The following is a 16,270-nucleotide window of genomic DNA, read 5'->3' as shown; positions in this document are numbered from 1 at the left end:
CCTTAAAGAATCTGATTGTTCTTATAAAGATGTATATGGAGTGCAGAGATAGCACTGAAGCTGTAATCGCTTCCCCAGCAGGTTGTGAACCTGCAACATTCCTACTTGTCCAGCCACTCTGTGAACATACCCAGGTCTCCTTTTCCCCAGGCTTTGTTCTGCCAGCACGTGCTGATGGGCCAGCTGAGCAACAAAAGAGTAATGTTATCCAGAGCAGGAGATCAGAAGTTCTTACAGAGTTCAACCCAAATTCAGTGTATCCTCTACACTGGAAATCATGAAGAATTCTGCCCTGCTGTGTGCTTGAAGCACAAGGCCATTCAGGTTGTTTGTGTACATATCACTTCTTGTCAGGGTTCATACAAGAGACAGATGGGTTTCTGTCATCATTCTCTGACACTGCTAAACGTTTCCCTATGAATCTGGTTCCTGCGGTGTCTTCTGAATCTGGCAATCTTGATGTCATTCTGACTGGTGTCAACTTAGGCAGGTGTCAGGCAGTTCAAGGCCAAATCATAGACTCATAGCCTTTAAGGTCAGAAGGGACCATTATGATCATCTAGTCTGACCTCCTGCACAATGCAGGCCACAGAATCTCACCCACCCACTCCTGTAACAAACCTGTGTCTGAGCCATTGAAGTCCTCAAATCATGGTTTAAAGACTTCAAGGTGCAGAGAATCTCCAGCAAGTGACCCATGCCCCACGCTGCAGAGGAAGGCGAAAAACCCCCAGGGCTTCTGCCAATCTGCCCTGGAAGAAAATTCCTTCCCGACCCCAAATATGGCAATCAGCTAAACCCTGAGCATGTGGGCAAGACTCACCAACCAGACACCCAGGAAAGAATTCTCTGTAGTAACTCAGATCCCACCCCATCTAACATCCCATCACAGGCCGTTGGGCATATTTACCACTAATAGCCAAAGTTCAGTTAATTGGCAAAATGAGGCTATCCCATCATACCATCCCCTCCATAAACTTATCAAGCTTAGCCTTGAAGCCAGATATGTCTTTTACCCCCACTGCTCCCCTTGGAAGGCTATTCCAGAACGTCACTCCTCTGATGGTTAGAAACCTTCATCTAATTTCAAGTCTAAACTTCCTGATGGCCAGTTTATATCCATTTGTTCTTGTGTCCACATTGGTACTAAACTCAAATAATTCCTCTCCCTCCCTGGTATTTATCCTCTGATATATTTATAAAGGCAATCATATCTCCCCTCCGCCTTCTTTTGGTTAGGCTAAACAGGCCAAGCTCTTTGAGTCTGCTTTCATAAGAAGAGTTTTCCATTCCTCGGATCATCCTAGTAGCCCTTCTCTGTACCTGTTCCAGTTTGAATTCATCCTTCTTAAACATGGGAGACCAGAACTGCACACAGTATTCCAGATGAAATCAAATCAATCAAACGCTCTGCTTTCATTAGTAATAATTACTCCCCACCAAGAAAATGTTAGCTTAGAGTTAAGGCTGCTGAAGTAATTTCAAATACTCCATATGCAAAATACAGAACGATAACAAATACCATCAAAAATGTAGGTAATCAAGAGACTGGAAATTACCCATTCCAGTGATTTAAATAAATATTTTCTTACTCTTACAGTTCAGATCTTGATTAACAACTTTATTAACAAGTTCCAATAACAACTTTAATTTTGACCTGCAAACATACTTACAAACACTCCAATGTATGCATCACTAACTTGAGTTTGTCTTGGTCTATGGATGGTATAGCCTTCGCAATGGATGGGTGGTAAGAGGAAGAGTTTGTAATTTTGCTTCGATCTAGGTCTCCTGGAAGTCTGAACTGTAACATTAAGTCATTTATAAGTGGGAGAGATCCAAAACAGGGTCAAAACCAGCTTTACAGGTTTTTAAAAGTTTAGTTTCTAAGTGATTCAAGCCCCTAAACTACAGAACTGAGTCACTTCAAACTTTCACAGAACATGTTCCTGGGCCCAAGATTGAGCGGCGATCACATTTCTTTTCATGTTCACTCATAGCAGATTAAAATCCCACTTCCACTGAAACATTGAATTCAGCCTTGCATTATGAAGTGCCTACAGGTGCCTCGGTAATGTATAATGTTTTCTGTGGGCTCTTCCACCTTTGGACAGGACAGGAGCAGCCATATTTTGCCCAGTTGAGGACCACAATGGCCACTTGCCAGGAGTCTAAGGACTGCACTTAACTTGTGTGAATTCATAGAATCATAGAATCATAGATTCTAGGACTGGAAGGGACCTCGAGAGGTCATCGAGTCCAGTCCCCTGCCTGCATGGCAGGACCAAATACTGTCTAGACCATCCCTGATAGACATTTATCTAACCTACTCTTAAATATCTCCAGAGACGGAGATTCCACAACCTCCCTAGGCAATTTGTTCCAGTGTTTAACCACCCTGACAGTTAGGAACTTTTTCCTAATGTCCAACCTAGACCTCCCTTGCTGCAGTTTAAACCCAATTGGGGCTGGTTGCAGCCGTGCTCTGTAATGGAGAGGGGATATCAGGAGATGAGCGTCCCCAGCATCCAGTGTCCTGTCCTAGTAGTAGTGGAAAGCAGCCGAACTCAAGATGGAGCATTGCATGTTGGGCTCTGTAGTCTCTCAAGGCTGCCCCCACCCCCATAGTAAGGATGTGGGACTGTTAGCTGCATTGTGGAACTCTGAGGCCCATGTGTGTCGCAAGGAGTCAGAAAATGCAGGCTTTCCCCCACTTCTCGGCCTGGGGGCAGACTTGTCGCTAGGGAGCACTAGGTTAGACTCCTTGCAACCCATTTATGCAGAAAATAAAATGGGCAATTCCAGTTGTCTTTAAGCACAGGCAGGTGGCTCAACAAAAGCTGTAAACACGACCATTTAAAAGAGCTGGACATGCAGTAAAGGTGACAGCTGATGCGTGCTTCTGACTCATTCGGACTAGGCTGCAGGCTCTGAAGGGGCAGGCAAAGAACACAGAGCATCTCTGAACCCTGCCTCAGTGGCAAGCGAGACACACCCCCGTCCTAGGGTTATTTGAGTGAGGAACATATGCCGCCTCTTCCTCTAGGTCTCTCCCTGTCTGACTTGTTATTAACCTGCAGGTAACGCTTTGCTCACCTCATCTGTTTGCATCTGGAAAGCTCCGTTAGAGAGCATGACAAAATGAAGGACTCCAGCCAGTAAGATTGCCCAGCCAGCGAGGAATCCCATCACTCAGAACTCATCTGCCATATTCATTTTTAAGATAATACTATCTCTCTTGCAATAGCGTGGCAGTGCCCTAGGCCAGTGCCCCGTTGTGCTGGACCTAGATAAATAGAGACAGTTTGTCCCGAAGAGCCGACAAGCTACGTATAAATAATAAAAGGGGAGGCCCATTTATTTTGCAATGCTCACATGTATCTGGGTTTGGATGGCATTTGCCTTTGCTCCTGTGCCTCCCAGCACCCTGTATGCGTTTGAGTTCCTCTGCGTAAGTGGACACCTCATCTGCTGTTATTTCAGAGCTATATAATCTCAGACAGGTGAGTTTTCTTCCAATACCAAGACCTGAGCCTCATTTTCCCTAGTACCAGAATTACACACAAGCCCCCCCAGGCTGCGTGAGCAGAGCATCAGTAGGGTTCTAGCAAAGGCCAGGATGCCCAGCGGGAAGGTGTTGAAGCCAATGCCTGAGTCAGGTTGAGATTCTGAATAAAAATGGGTGAGCTGCTACCCGAAATGTTGGGAACAGGCTGCATTAAATGGGCCACACAATGTTTAGCATGTCCCCGGGGGAGGTCAGACCCGACGTCAGTCCGCTCAATATGCGGCGCTAAGTGACTCCGTCTCTCCCGGGGTCCCGACCTGTGGGCAGAGTTCACCATTCAGTGCTCACTCCCCAGCCTGTGAGACCAAAGGAGCCGCATGCGCAAGTGAAACGCCTGCATCATACCCCGCGTAGGCAGGAGCTCAGCACCCTTTCCATGCGGCTTCTCCTAAGCTCCCAAGAGTTTGCACGTGTCAAGGCAAAGGGTTAGTGATGACAGGGGACCTTCATGTACAGCCGGGTGCTCAGACTCCTGCACTGAATAAGGCAGCGGCAGCTTGCCAGGAATCCTACAGCAACAGCTCATTTCCATTGCATGGAGCAAGTTTCATTTGCCCTCATCTTTAGGAGAGAGGTGCAGCCCACAAGGCTGTAGGTTCCAGCATGCGATGCCTCGTCTTGATCCAGGCAAGCCACGAGAGATCAGACTTGTAGAAATCTGCAGGTCACGTTTGGGCCACCCCAGAGTACAAGCATGCCATAGCTCCATGTTTCAGCTGCCGGTGGCTACACTGCGATGCATGTTATAGAGGGAAAGCTGAGAGCGAAGTTCAGTACGTAGGGCCACAAAGCAACCTCTCAAGAGCCAAAGCCTTTTGAATGGAGAAGGAGGCTGCCCTGTGTAACAGTAACGTAGAGCGATATCCCAGGGAGACTACAGCCCATCTTGGCCCAGGCCACCATCCATTCAGATTAAAATGGAGCCTCACACGCTGTGCCCTGTGTTCTCAGGGGGTCGCAGGTCCATCTGAAAGATGACAGAGACTATGATCCATGAGTTAGATGCCCCAGTACAGCCCTTAGCCACCCCTGAGGTACAGCAGACCCACCTCAGAAGTAGTTGTCTGGCTGAGAACCTTCTAACTGAGCATGGCTGTGATGGAATCATGCTGTCCTCTGGCTTTCTTTTGCGGGGAATGTTCATTTGTGGTTTTTATCGTTAATAACAATTTTGTCTCAGCCTTGGAATTGCTGGCAAGCCCTACGATAACTTGGGGGCAGTGCGATGCATGCCACTTTAGCTAAAGCACAGGAGCATGGCTGATTAACTGTTCTTGCCTTTGAAAGTAACAAATGTTTCATTCCTGAAAGTGTCTGATTCTGAGTCTTTTGAATCTAGCATTCCTCTTCTCTTTGTATTTTTCAGTTTGACTCGCGCTCCGCAGATGTCAGAAGTCACTCGTCTTTTCCCCAGTTCTTCCTCTTCCTCACTTCATTGCAGATCACAGCAAGGGTTAGCATTTCAATAGCCTGATGTCCCGAGGCATTGCAGTCCTGAGCAAGAAAGCAGGGGAACTGTGCTAAACAGAGAGCTGTCCTTGCTTTGAGGTCAGCTTTCCCTACAGGAACTAGCTTCGAAGCAGTTCTTTGGAGTCCGTATCACAAAAAAACACTACCAAAATTGGCACCAAATGGCAGCCCTGTTGGCCAACTCCGCATAGAGGCTAAGTACTGAATGGGCCGTGGAGACTAAACTCCCTTCTCATCCCTCCGGGTGGTCTTGGCAGGGTGGTGCAGGGAAGCCTGTATTGATGTTGCTGATGCTCTGTCTCTTTTGTGGATGACAGAGACGGCTGTAAGAGCTGCTCTCGGGGACTGGGACTTGGGTGGTCGTTCCTTGGGGTTGGGCAGATATCGGTATCCAGGAATAGGAGCCCAAGGTCAGAGCGGAAGTCGGAGGTCAGGGGCCAGAGTCAAGGATCTTTGGAAGTTAGGAGTCAGAGCCGGGTTATCTGGAGTGAGGCAAGACGGCAGCAAGGTTGGGGCCAAGCCAGGACCAATGGCTAGAAATAAGCAGGCACAGGAGATATCACAGCCGTGAGCAAATGCTTTGAGCAGCTGCCGAACTGGTGCTGCTGCTGGGCTTGAGAGCTGGTCTGCTGACTCCTCCCGCCAATCAGGCAGCCTAGTGTAGCTCGAACGTGCTCGTTAGATTGCCCAGAGACTGGCTCTGCTGGACCAGAGTCCTGACAGCTGCCAAGCTGGCATCTTTCGTTTGTGTGCAATTCAGCCATACAAAGCATGAATCATTTCATGGAATCCGGTGTGAGCCCAGGGCTTGAATGATTTCATACAATAGAGAAGGAACAATGAAACTCCCCACTGCAGCCATCCCCATGTACCACGCTGTTGTTAGTGAGACCGTCGAGTAGATGCAAGAGAGATACAGCCTCCTCGGTGTGACGTTAGATAGATTGCCACAGTCTGGCCTGTCTTATTGCTGCCAGCAAGCGGAACGTCTGAGAGGGAGATTGTCTTGTGGCAGACACTAGCGAATTAGGCAGCTGCTAGCGGAGCACAACACGTATAAAGTATAGTTGGAGTGCGAAGAAAGAGCGACTATGATGCTGTCGTAATGGGCGGACGAGTTTAATTATCTCCCAGGGCTATTGGCCATAGCCAAACTTGCTCTGTTTACAAGTCAAGAAGTTTTTTCGCCCTGCCAGCCCTGCAAACTCACCATGGGGACTGAGGCAAGCTGCATTCTGTCTGCCTCCTACAATCAGAACGTCACTGACCGTGCATGAGGCAGAACGTAATCCGACTTGCTCTCCTATAGTATGTAGAGCGGGGGTGGGCAAACTTTTCGGCCCGAGGGCCACATCTGGGTGGGGAAATTGTATGCAGGGCCATGAATGTAGGGCTGGAGCAGGAGGTTGGGGGGCAGGAGGTGCGGAGTGCGGGAGGGGGCTCAGGACAGGGGGTTGGGGTGCGGCAGGGGGTTCGGGGTGCGGGCTCTGGCCCAGCGCCGCTTACCTGGAACAGCTCCGGTGTGGCAGCAGCGCACAATGGGGCTATGGCAGGCTCCCTGCCTTCCCTCTGCTCCCCTCCCTCCCCCAAGGGCTGCCAGGACATGGTGCTGGCCGCTTCCGGGAGCGGCCCTGGGCCAGGGCAGGCCAGGAGCCCATCTTAGCCCCACAGCGCCACGGGGCTGGCAATCCCGCAGGCCAGATCCAAAGCCCTCAGGGGCCGTAGTTTGCCCACCCCGATGTAGAACCACCAGCATCAATGCGCGTACCTGCCCACAGAGAGCAGATCTGTTGAATAAGAAGGTGCTGTTTTTACATAGCTACTTCTCAGACTATAAAACAGCCCACACAAAGAGACCACACTGCGTGCACTAACCCACCTCACTTCCTCAGACGGAAAATCAGACAGCAAGGGTCTCTCACGATAGCGTGTGTTCTATCTGCCAGGCTGCCCCTGGGAGCTGAGGAGCTGGCGCTGGAGTGAGGTGTGGTGTACAGCAAAGGTTTGTTATTCTTATGAGGGAGTTGGCAGTCAGAACAGAAAGAGACGAGAGACTCTTAGCAGTGGTTCCAGTGAAGATGCACTGTTTTATAAAGTGTGTGTGAATGGAGAATGGGTCTGGTGAACCATATCCAGAGCTTTCATTCAAGAAACCTCTGATGGTTCATTTAAGCGTATAAATCTGTATCCCTGAAATCATTCCCCTTCTTCCTTACATTAGCTTTTAACTGCTTTCTCTGCACCGCGATTCATGTACCTGGGGACAGACAAACCTACTGTATATTAGTCTGGTTCATTCTCCAAAAATGCAGCTGTTGTTTCATAGCTCTTACTACTGGGTCACATGGCCTCCAGCCTGCGCCTCCAGGGTGTTCTGCCTCATGTCAGAATTCCGTCTCCACTCAGCAGTGCTGCGCTTCTAGGCACTCCGCGCTCACAGTGATGACAGCTGCTGTGTCTCACAGCTCCTTCTGGCTCTTCGGTTTCCAGGAAGTGTGCACGTTGCTCTTTCTGCCAGCTGTGTGGATCAGGACCCCTCTTCGCCAGAGGATCCGACTTGAACAGGAGCTAGTCTCATTTCAGCACTGTGGAAGGAGTCTTCTGACCTCCCTCCCATACTCAGAGGTCAGCACGTGTCTCTCCCCTTTGCCTCTTTTGAGTTCCCTCAGACCATCCCTCTCGAGTTGGTAAGATACCGAGACACCGGGGCAAACCTTACTAGACTCTTAAAGCACCATCCTTCTCAGGGCCACATGCACTGCCCTCCCTCTGATCTTCCTTGGAGGCAAGCGTCATCGTGGACTCCTCTTCCTACCACCCGGAGTACACTGAGGAAGTAGAGTATGAGTGCATTGCTCATCATCCCTCCCTGCCACAGAGCGTTTGGCGTCAGAGCCAGCTGGAGAGTGCAGTTCAGAGACCTCAGAGCCCGAGTTCAGGAAGAGGGGTTTACCTGTCAGCAGCGGGAGAACCAGGCTGTATCACCAAGGTTAGAAAACACTGGGACAGAATTCCTTTCTCTCCTCCAAGAGCTGCAGGGAGATTTTAAGAGGCTGCTCTGGAAGGGTTTGGAAGTGGTTTGAAACTCCTGAATATTCCAATCCAAGTTTTGCCACTGACTTGTGTGACCGTGGTCAACTCCTTGCTCTGTGTGTCTGCCCTCCAAGCCCCCTGGCAATAAAGAAACTAGCTGTGTTCAAATGTCATAGCTTCATTCCAGCCTCACTTCGTGACCCTTGGCATCCCCAGTCCATGCTAGTCAAAGCTGTTTTCTAACTGGGGTTGCTGGAAATACCTCAAATCCAGCAGCGCATTCCTGGTACTATGTACTGAAGGCCTCGACTGGGCTGGAAATCTGTGCAGAGTACGCTCTTTGGGGAACGTACACAGGTAAGTGACTTATCTGTGGAGCATGTGCAGAGCCTGGGCCTTGGAAGAACTACAAAATCTCTTTGTGATTCCTGGTTATATATACAGGGAAACTAAGAGAGGAGTGTGTTCTTGGTTCTTGTCTGTGCCCAGCTTTTCCTGCGCCCCCTAGCAGTGTTCCTACGGTCTGTGTGTGTGGTTATTCTGACAGCGTAATCATTTCTGCAGTTAGATTTTCTTAGCTGGGAGATGTGAATTTGCAGCGTCCATTACCAGCAGTGATGACAGACAGTCTTGGTTCTGTGGTTGGTGTCACCATTCTTTGCAGGCAGGTGATACTCTAACTGCAAGAGCTTTGAAGCATTATTTTCCTTGAAGGGAGGTAATTGTAAAGATATTAGGAGTGGCCAAGGAGGTATTCTGTTCTGCAGGACACTCCCTGGGCACAGGAGTTGGAGAAACAAATGTTAGCCAGGTGTAGGTTTCCAGAGAGAAGGGAGAAGTAGCTTTTGTGTAGTTTTTCACTCGCTTTTCAGTGGCATTTATAGCATCATGCTGCCAACACAGGCAGTGTGGAGCAGATGACGGATGACTGCTCCTTCTGAGCTTGCTTTGCACTCCCCCAACATATACGTGTTCCTCTGCTGTCTTCCTCTTCATTCGCCAGGAGTACATCTCCTCAGCTGAGCTCCAGACAAGCACTGGCTCTATGTTGTCAGAACACCTGGACTAAAGACACCTGAAAGTTTATTGACCCACCACACGTTTTCAGTCCTCGTCCGTCACCATCTCCAGGAGCCGGTGAGATTCCTCAGAGGACGAAAGAGTCTGGTGGTGCTCATCGAACCTGGAACCATGTGTTCAAGCGTGCTTCCAGCATGCTAGAGCTGAGACTTCCATTGCAGACCTTTGGAGCGCTCTCCTGAACAGGCAGGCCTTGCTTTTCTTGGGTTCCAAGCAGCATGTCGCTAGGAATCAACCCAAAATACAGCTCCTTGGTGCAAGGAGCAGTAATAGCGCCATGTCTCCCTCCCAACATGGAGTGCCATCCACTTGGGAAAGGAGCTCATGCTCTGGGTTTCCGTGGCCCACAGATGAAGCTACGATGGGTCACATCTAGCACTGAACTCCACTAACCTCAGTGGGCTTCTGCACGGCCCAGTGTTCCCAAGGCACAGGCCCCGAGAAGAGTAGTCCCAGCATTCATGCGTATTTCCGAGAGAAGGTGATCCCCGTCTGCACCCAAGCATCTGGGAAACGTGCAGATTTATGCCATCCGTTTGCTCAAGGAACATCAAGGAACAAGAATAATAATCATAATATAATATATGGAGATATACCTATCTCATAGAACTGGAAGAGACCTTGAAAGGTCATCGAGTCCAGTCCCCTGCCTTCACAGCAGGATCAGTTTTTGCCCCAGATCCCTAAAGGGCCCCCTCAAGGATTGAACTCACAACGCTGGATTTAGCAGGCCAATGCTCATGTTCAGGAATTGAAGCCAGCTCCCCCCACTCCTTCGTTCCCACTTCAGCGTTGATTATTATCTTTTTGCTATCCAGGTAACCATCAGCGAAATCTACCAGACCCAGGTCTGTGTCAGTTCACTCTAGTCCTCCCAGAACAACCTACCTCCTAGGGGTGACTTGGGTTCCCCTAAGGCAGGGCCCGGAGAGTCAGCCATGTTTGTCACTCAGTCTGCCTGACCTGGTTGGCACTGAGCCGTTATCCTGAGCTGTTGCTGTTAGATTATGATTGTGGTATGATTTCAGGGGGAACCTTGTGCTGTACACATTGTACGTATACATACGTCCTCCCATGCCCGTTAGCCATGCAGAGGTGCGCACAGGCTGGGACGTTTGCTTTCCCAGATGAGTGGGAACAACTCCAGTTACCTTTAGTGTCATGGGACAAACCAACAGCTTTTGTTATGATGGCATGAGACTTTTCCAGTGCCCGTTCCACAGACAGGGCTTTGATCAGACCAGTAGAGGGCTCTTGGGACCCCTTTTCCCCAGACTGATATCAGCAGGGCCTTTACCCTCTCCTTGCCCCATATCAGCTATGGCAGGACCAAAGAACGAGTCCAAAGCTTCCGGCTGTAGAGGTGCAGAGTATAATGAGACCCTGTCCTAAATGGTGTTAGGAGTCCTGGTGCATTCTGGGAATATTAACCATATGTGGTGTCATAAGACACCCACTGTTGCGTCCTCATCTGAGTTGCTGGCCCTTCCCCCTCTCGGCAGGAACAGGCCTGGTGACAGCCTTGTTCCGGTGGTGTATCAGCATAGCTGAGCTCACTGGCAAGGACAGAATTGGAGGCTGGCACACGTGTGTACGTAGCCAGGAGTCCAAACTCTGCTTTCCTGCTCAGGTTTAATAGAGGTTGAGCGAGTCCCCTGTGTGAGCTCAGAGGAAGTCTGCTAACCTTGACCTGGTCTGTGTTCTCCTTTCTGTGACACAGGAATGAGCTAAATGACCATCTGGATACCATTGATTCCAACCTGGATAACCTCCAAACCATGCTGACCACGCACGGCTTCAGTGTGGACACTAGTGCTCTGCTGGATGTGAGTATCTCGAACCCTCCCTCCCAGAGCAGGGACCGAGCTGTGGCCCGCGGTACCATGTGCGTCAGGGCAGCAGCCACTGAATTTCCACAGCGTGCCTGGGGCGTTTTCCTTCCCTGCGCTAATAGTTCTTTCCTTTGGCAGCTGTTTAGCCCTTCAATGACGGTTACAGACATGAACCTTCCTGACCTGGACAGCAGCCTTGCGAGTGTGAGTAGCTGTGAAACATCCCTCCATGCACACACAGCTGCCAGAACAGAGTGTCTCGTGCCGCTCAGCAGCAGCCCCTGCCCCTGGTGAAAGGAAGGCCCTGACAGGCTCTGAAGGGAGTCCTGGCCAGCCCCAGGCCGCAGTGTGGGGGAGAGTCTCCACCAGGCGGAAATCATTCCGTTAGCACCAAGGCTTCCTCTGACTGATTCGTTCAGGGAGCAGATGTGCCTCATCATTCACGCTGCGCTAAGTAGGTGCTGAGACGTCATCTCTCAGGCCGGCCCTGCTCCCCCAGCACTGAGCCGCACTGAAGCCCATAGAACTGCATGTGGTTTCCATAAACCCTCCCTTCTGCTTTGTAAACCTTCAGAAGAGGTTTCCTTTAAAGGCAAACTCCAGTGATTTCCACGGCATATTGTAGTATTTGTTATCGTATGTACTGCACGGCACCAGCAATGTGTCAGTGCTAGAGAAGAGCTCTGTGCAGCTCGAAGGCATGTCTCTGTCCCCAACAGAAGTTGCTCCACTAAAAGATAGTTACCGTCCTCCTCCCCTCCCCCCGTCTCAGTGCTGAACAGCCCGTCCCGGCCCTGAGATGCTCACAGGCCCAATGCTGCGATAGAGGTGCTCACCCGGATGTAATGGGCCAGTGGTAGCCACTCCATAGTTCAGACTGATCCTAACTTACAACTATAAGATCCATTTTCAACTTCCGTGTAACTTCTCCCAAAAATGACCAGCTCCCCTGAGCTCTCGTAGGCCAGGTAGGATTTGTCTGGGAGGTTTGGTAACCTTCAGGAAAGGGGTTTTGCAATTAAGATCTTTCACAAATATCCATCATTCCCTTTCTGAACATTTTCCTACCTTCCTACCCCCAAAATGGCTTGGCCCCAAACACCAGACGTCTGGCTGAGTCAGACGGGGGCCTCTGGGTGTTACTGGGGGAGAGCTGGGGGATCACAAAGACCTGGGTCATGTTTATAACATTGACTCTGTAAATTATTTAAACTGCCCTTCTGCTGAGTGCTGGTTCTGCGGCAGGGGCTGCTCTGCCGAGGAAGAGGTGGGGCCCGGATTGGGTGGGATGTGGCTAGGATTCTTGGGGGCAGGGCAGGGCAGGCGGGATGGTGAGGAACAGGGAAGAATGATATGGCTGTAGGGTTGGATCCCTGAACTGTTCATTTCTAGACTGTCCAGCCTTTGGGTTTTTAGGGAAGCTGTCAAGTATTTGTAAGTGAGATTTGTTGATGGGCTTTTAACTGGGCTCCTGTAAAATGTACAGCTTAACTCTTCAGCTAACGAAGTGGTTCGGATTTATGTGCAGTATGTCATAGTTCTCTCTTCTCTAACGCGGGGATGGACATTTGATTTCCTCCTGTCCTCACTTTGCCTTTGCACTGCTGGGGACAGACTCGGCTGCACAGGTTCCCAGAGTGTGGTGGGATTGAGTCCAGAGAGCTGGGTGTGTGCACATGGGGCCAGCTTCTTCTGACTGCAAGATAGAGTTAAAAGAAGCTAAATATACATTTAAACGTCCTCCTAAGGTGGCTTTTCCATAGAAGCAGTTGCTGCAGTCACGACAGGCCATGAACCCATGAGGCAGTCCCTGCATTAACCAGGTTTCCACACTATGAAAAGGTTGAAGAACCCCTGATCCAAACACAGCAGCATGTCTGGTCCTGGGATTAGCAGTGATTCCCCCCAGAGACTGTCAAGCCTTAATGACCCAGTTTTCTTTACCCGCCTGGGGCAGTTACTTGAAGGTTTGGGACCGTCAGAGGCATTCTGCCATTTCCCGCAGCTTTCTCTCCTGTTGTTATAGCCCTACAAAGCTACTCCTACTTCCCAGCCCAGTCTCGTTCTTACTGCAGGGCTGGTGTCCAAAGGCCACGCTGACCATTCACCGGCAATGTGAAGCGTGCTCTTGCCTTTCGTATTGGTAACAATAAGACTTTGCATAAAACATGTTCTGTTGCAAGCATGTTCTGAGGGCTGCCCAGGGTGACTACAGATCCCAGCATGCAATATGGCTTCCTGCTCAGATCAAGGTGAGCACTGCAGGTCTCAGGCCACATCTGGATGAAAAGCAGAGCTGGTCCGTACAGTTCTACAAGGCAGCCTTGGGCATCGGGAGACTGGAGCAGGCTGAACAGACTTAGAGCCTGCAGTAGCTCACTGATGCTGTTCCCTAGGTCCAGGTGTATTTTAGTCTTCTGAATGCTGATGCCCATCTCCCACCTGCTGGCACTTCCAGATTACAAACCACAGCTGTGTGTGCACTTATCCTGAGGTAGCCAAGGGAGAGGTCCCTTCCCTCTCCCGGCTCCCTGTGCAAAGGAGTTTGACTTGTGCGGTGCACTTAGCAGCCCAACTTGTCTCCCCACAGATCCAGGATCTCCTCTCATCCCAGGAACAGCAGAAACCTGCTGAGACAGAGGCCAGCACAGCAGACATGGGTAAGAAGGCCCCTGCCCTGCATCCTCCCATTAGTGACCCGTGAGCAGAGGGGTCAAGGCCCAGTGGCAGGATCTCTCCAGGCAGCAGCAACTCTCTCAAAGAAACAGTGATGATTAAATCTAGGTGTGCATATTGTCACTGCGCTGCTTGGGATTCTGGGTGGAGGCCCCTGGCATCTAGGTGGGGGCTCTCCCTTGGTTCTCTGTATTCCCCAGGGGCTTGGCTCTCCCCTCACCACCACCACCCTGGCTGGGCATGCAGCCTCTGGTGGTAACCTGCGTGTCCCCCGTCCCTTTCCCAAGCTGGGCCAGGGGGGTGTGTGCCCAGTGCGTTCTGAGCAGGCGTCGGAGTTTTCACCAACCAGTTCCCATCTTTCTCCCCGTTTTAAATCTTCATCCCCCTCCTTGTACTGCAGGTGACTCTTGTCTGTGACCGCAGGGCTGCTTCCTTCTCAGCTTGCCGTGCGCACCCTTTCCTTCCCCTGGACGCTGTACTCTCCTCTCCTGGCCTCCGATGGCACGAGCGAGACAGGTCCCGGCTGGCTACCTGCTGACATGCCAGCCCTGCCGGGCAGAGTCCGTTTCAGAAGCAGGCCCCTCTGTGTGCTGCTCACACTGCTGAAGGACAAGGCCCACGAGCCCCCTGGGCATGCCTTCTCCCCAGTCCAGAGACAGCATCTCTAGGGTGAGCTGGGAACCAGGCCCTCCTCCACGCTGATTCCTGCTCAGCCAGAGACGTGCTGAGCGGCCATGTGCCCGGGTCCCAGCTGTAACACGGGGGTGTCCCTGAGCTGCAGTTACTGTTGGAAAAGCCCATTCACGTTCTGCTCCCGGTGCCAAGCTCTTTGCTAAGAGGCTACTCCAATGTCTCCTCCCCCCCCTCCCCCCCCCCAGCGTTTGGCCCTGGGCCTGCGAGTCCCTCCTCCCCACTGAGATCCCCCTCCTAACACAAGCCGTCTCCTTGCAGGGAAGCAGCTGGTGCACTACACAGCTCAGCCCCTCTTTCTGGTGGACTCGAGCGCTGTCGACATGGGGAGCGGAGACCTGCCCATCTTCTTTGAGCTGGGGGAAGGGCCGTATTTCACCGATGGCGAGGAGTACTCCGAAGACCCCACCATCTCTCTCCTGTCGGGGACTGAGCAGTCCAAACCCAAGGACCCTGCCGTATCCTAAGGCTGAGTGCGAGAATACGCTGTAAAGGGAAATCCAGCCACCAGCCTCCTTGCTTTGCACAGACATTGAAAGCTCTAAACACCCTTCGGTCCATGTTTGCTTCCCCCGGCACTGTGAGGATTTCATTTGTGTGTGTGCTTAATGAGGTGTTTTGAAATCTGCTTTAGATTCTAGCCACCCAGTATAGTGCTCCTCCAGGTTGGCAGTCTTCGGGGGCTGAGCAGTGCCGATCCCTGTGCCCAGAGAGGCTAGACAGGCACCGGGGCTTGGAAGTGCAGGCGGGAGATCTGGGTGGTCACAGAATAGCTAGTCACTAAGTGAGATTGTGTTTCGTTCTACACCCCAGGCGAGGGGGGCGGCCATGCCCTGCACAAGGTCCCAACAGTTGGCGAAGGTCAGCAGGCGCGTCGCCCTTGCCATGGAGACGGGGCGTGGCGGCAGGGCCGCACGATGCTCCTGGACATGTAGAAGGGGTTGTGGTTTTGCGGCGGGGAATACCCCCTCCCCCCCAGTGAGGTGGACTTGGTGTTTTTTAAACCTGGCGCTGATGGGCTGGGTCCCTTGGTGGTCTCTGCCACGCAGTTCGCTCCCTGCTGCTCCGTGTGTGCGTGGCAGGGCCCCTCGGCTCCCCCAGCCCAGCCACGGAGAAGCCGAACTTCCTCTTTTCTTTTCTCTTGCTCCGTGTGTGTTTCTTTTCTTTGTGTTGTTTTTTGGTTTGGTTTGGTTGTTTTTGCTTAGCAGTAAAAATTTGTACATTTACACTTCAGATTGTTAATAGTAAAAACTGTATTTTGGATTTTTACATGAGAGAAGAAGCGCCCACTTCTATCTATCTATCTCTGTATATATAAATATCTATATATATACATACAAATATCTATAAAACAAATGGCCTCTCACCTGCCGGCTCTTCTGTGGTCGAAAGCTTTATTTCTGTCCTCTCTGTGCTGGGGGAGTGAAGCTGGCGGAGAAGGTCCTAGGCACTAGCCATGGTCCCGAGAGCTGCTCGGTTTCCACTGTAACTGCCCTTTGCAGCCCTGGGCACCGCCGCGTGGGGCCTGGCTCCAGGTGCTGGGTGCTCTGCCTTTCGAGAGTAGCTCGAGCTGTTACCACCCGTGTCCATAAGAGCCAACGTTCCTGCTTCCAGCTTCAGCGAAAGAAAACAGCAGATGCCGAAGTCAGGTTTCTCTGGCACATCTCAGCAGAGCAGAGGATGGCTCCAAGTTTGAGTGATAGACGATCTGGGGTTTATTTTTGGGGGGGGGGGGGGGGTCTTTAAATTCCGTGTTGTGGTTTCCCTGCTGAAATCCCATCCCAGGTTTAAGGGCTGAATTTTCAAGGATGTTTCTGTTTTCGAGCCCATTGGGGGTGAGCGTGCAGCTCAGCCCATGTCGATGTGCCAGACGGATGTTGGACACTTGCACGCCTCTGAGGAGTGCTTTTTTAATAACAAT

General features: G+C 51.2%; 1 protein-coding gene across 1 annotated transcript in view; it reads left to right on the top strand.

Moving 5' to 3' along the window:
• HSF1 (heat shock transcription factor 1) overlaps positions 1–15,715 on the top strand; it is an 85,266-nt gene extending 69,551 nt beyond the window's left edge. The window contains exons 10-14 of the mRNA XM_005291139.3: positions 4,935–5,021; positions 10,872–10,977; positions 11,122–11,187; positions 13,574–13,643; positions 14,611–15,715. Coding sequence (XP_005291196.2) covers positions 4,935–5,021; positions 10,872–10,977; positions 11,122–11,187; positions 13,574–13,643; positions 14,611–14,816 — 535 coding nt within the window. The 3' untranslated portion in view covers positions 14,817–15,715. The remainder of the gene's footprint in view (positions 1–4,934; positions 5,022–10,871; positions 10,978–11,121; positions 11,188–13,573; positions 13,644–14,610) is intronic.
• Positions 15,716–16,270: the final 555 nt, after the last annotated feature.

The sequence above is a fragment of the Chrysemys picta genome, chromosome 2, assembly GCF_011386835.1.
Source record: "Chrysemys picta bellii isolate R12L10 chromosome 2, ASM1138683v2, whole genome shotgun sequence".
NCBI lineage: Eukaryota > Metazoa > Chordata > Testudines > Emydidae > Chrysemys > Chrysemys picta.
The sequence above is the reverse complement of the archived record's forward strand: the minus strand, read 5'-3'. Positions and strand labels throughout refer to the sequence as shown.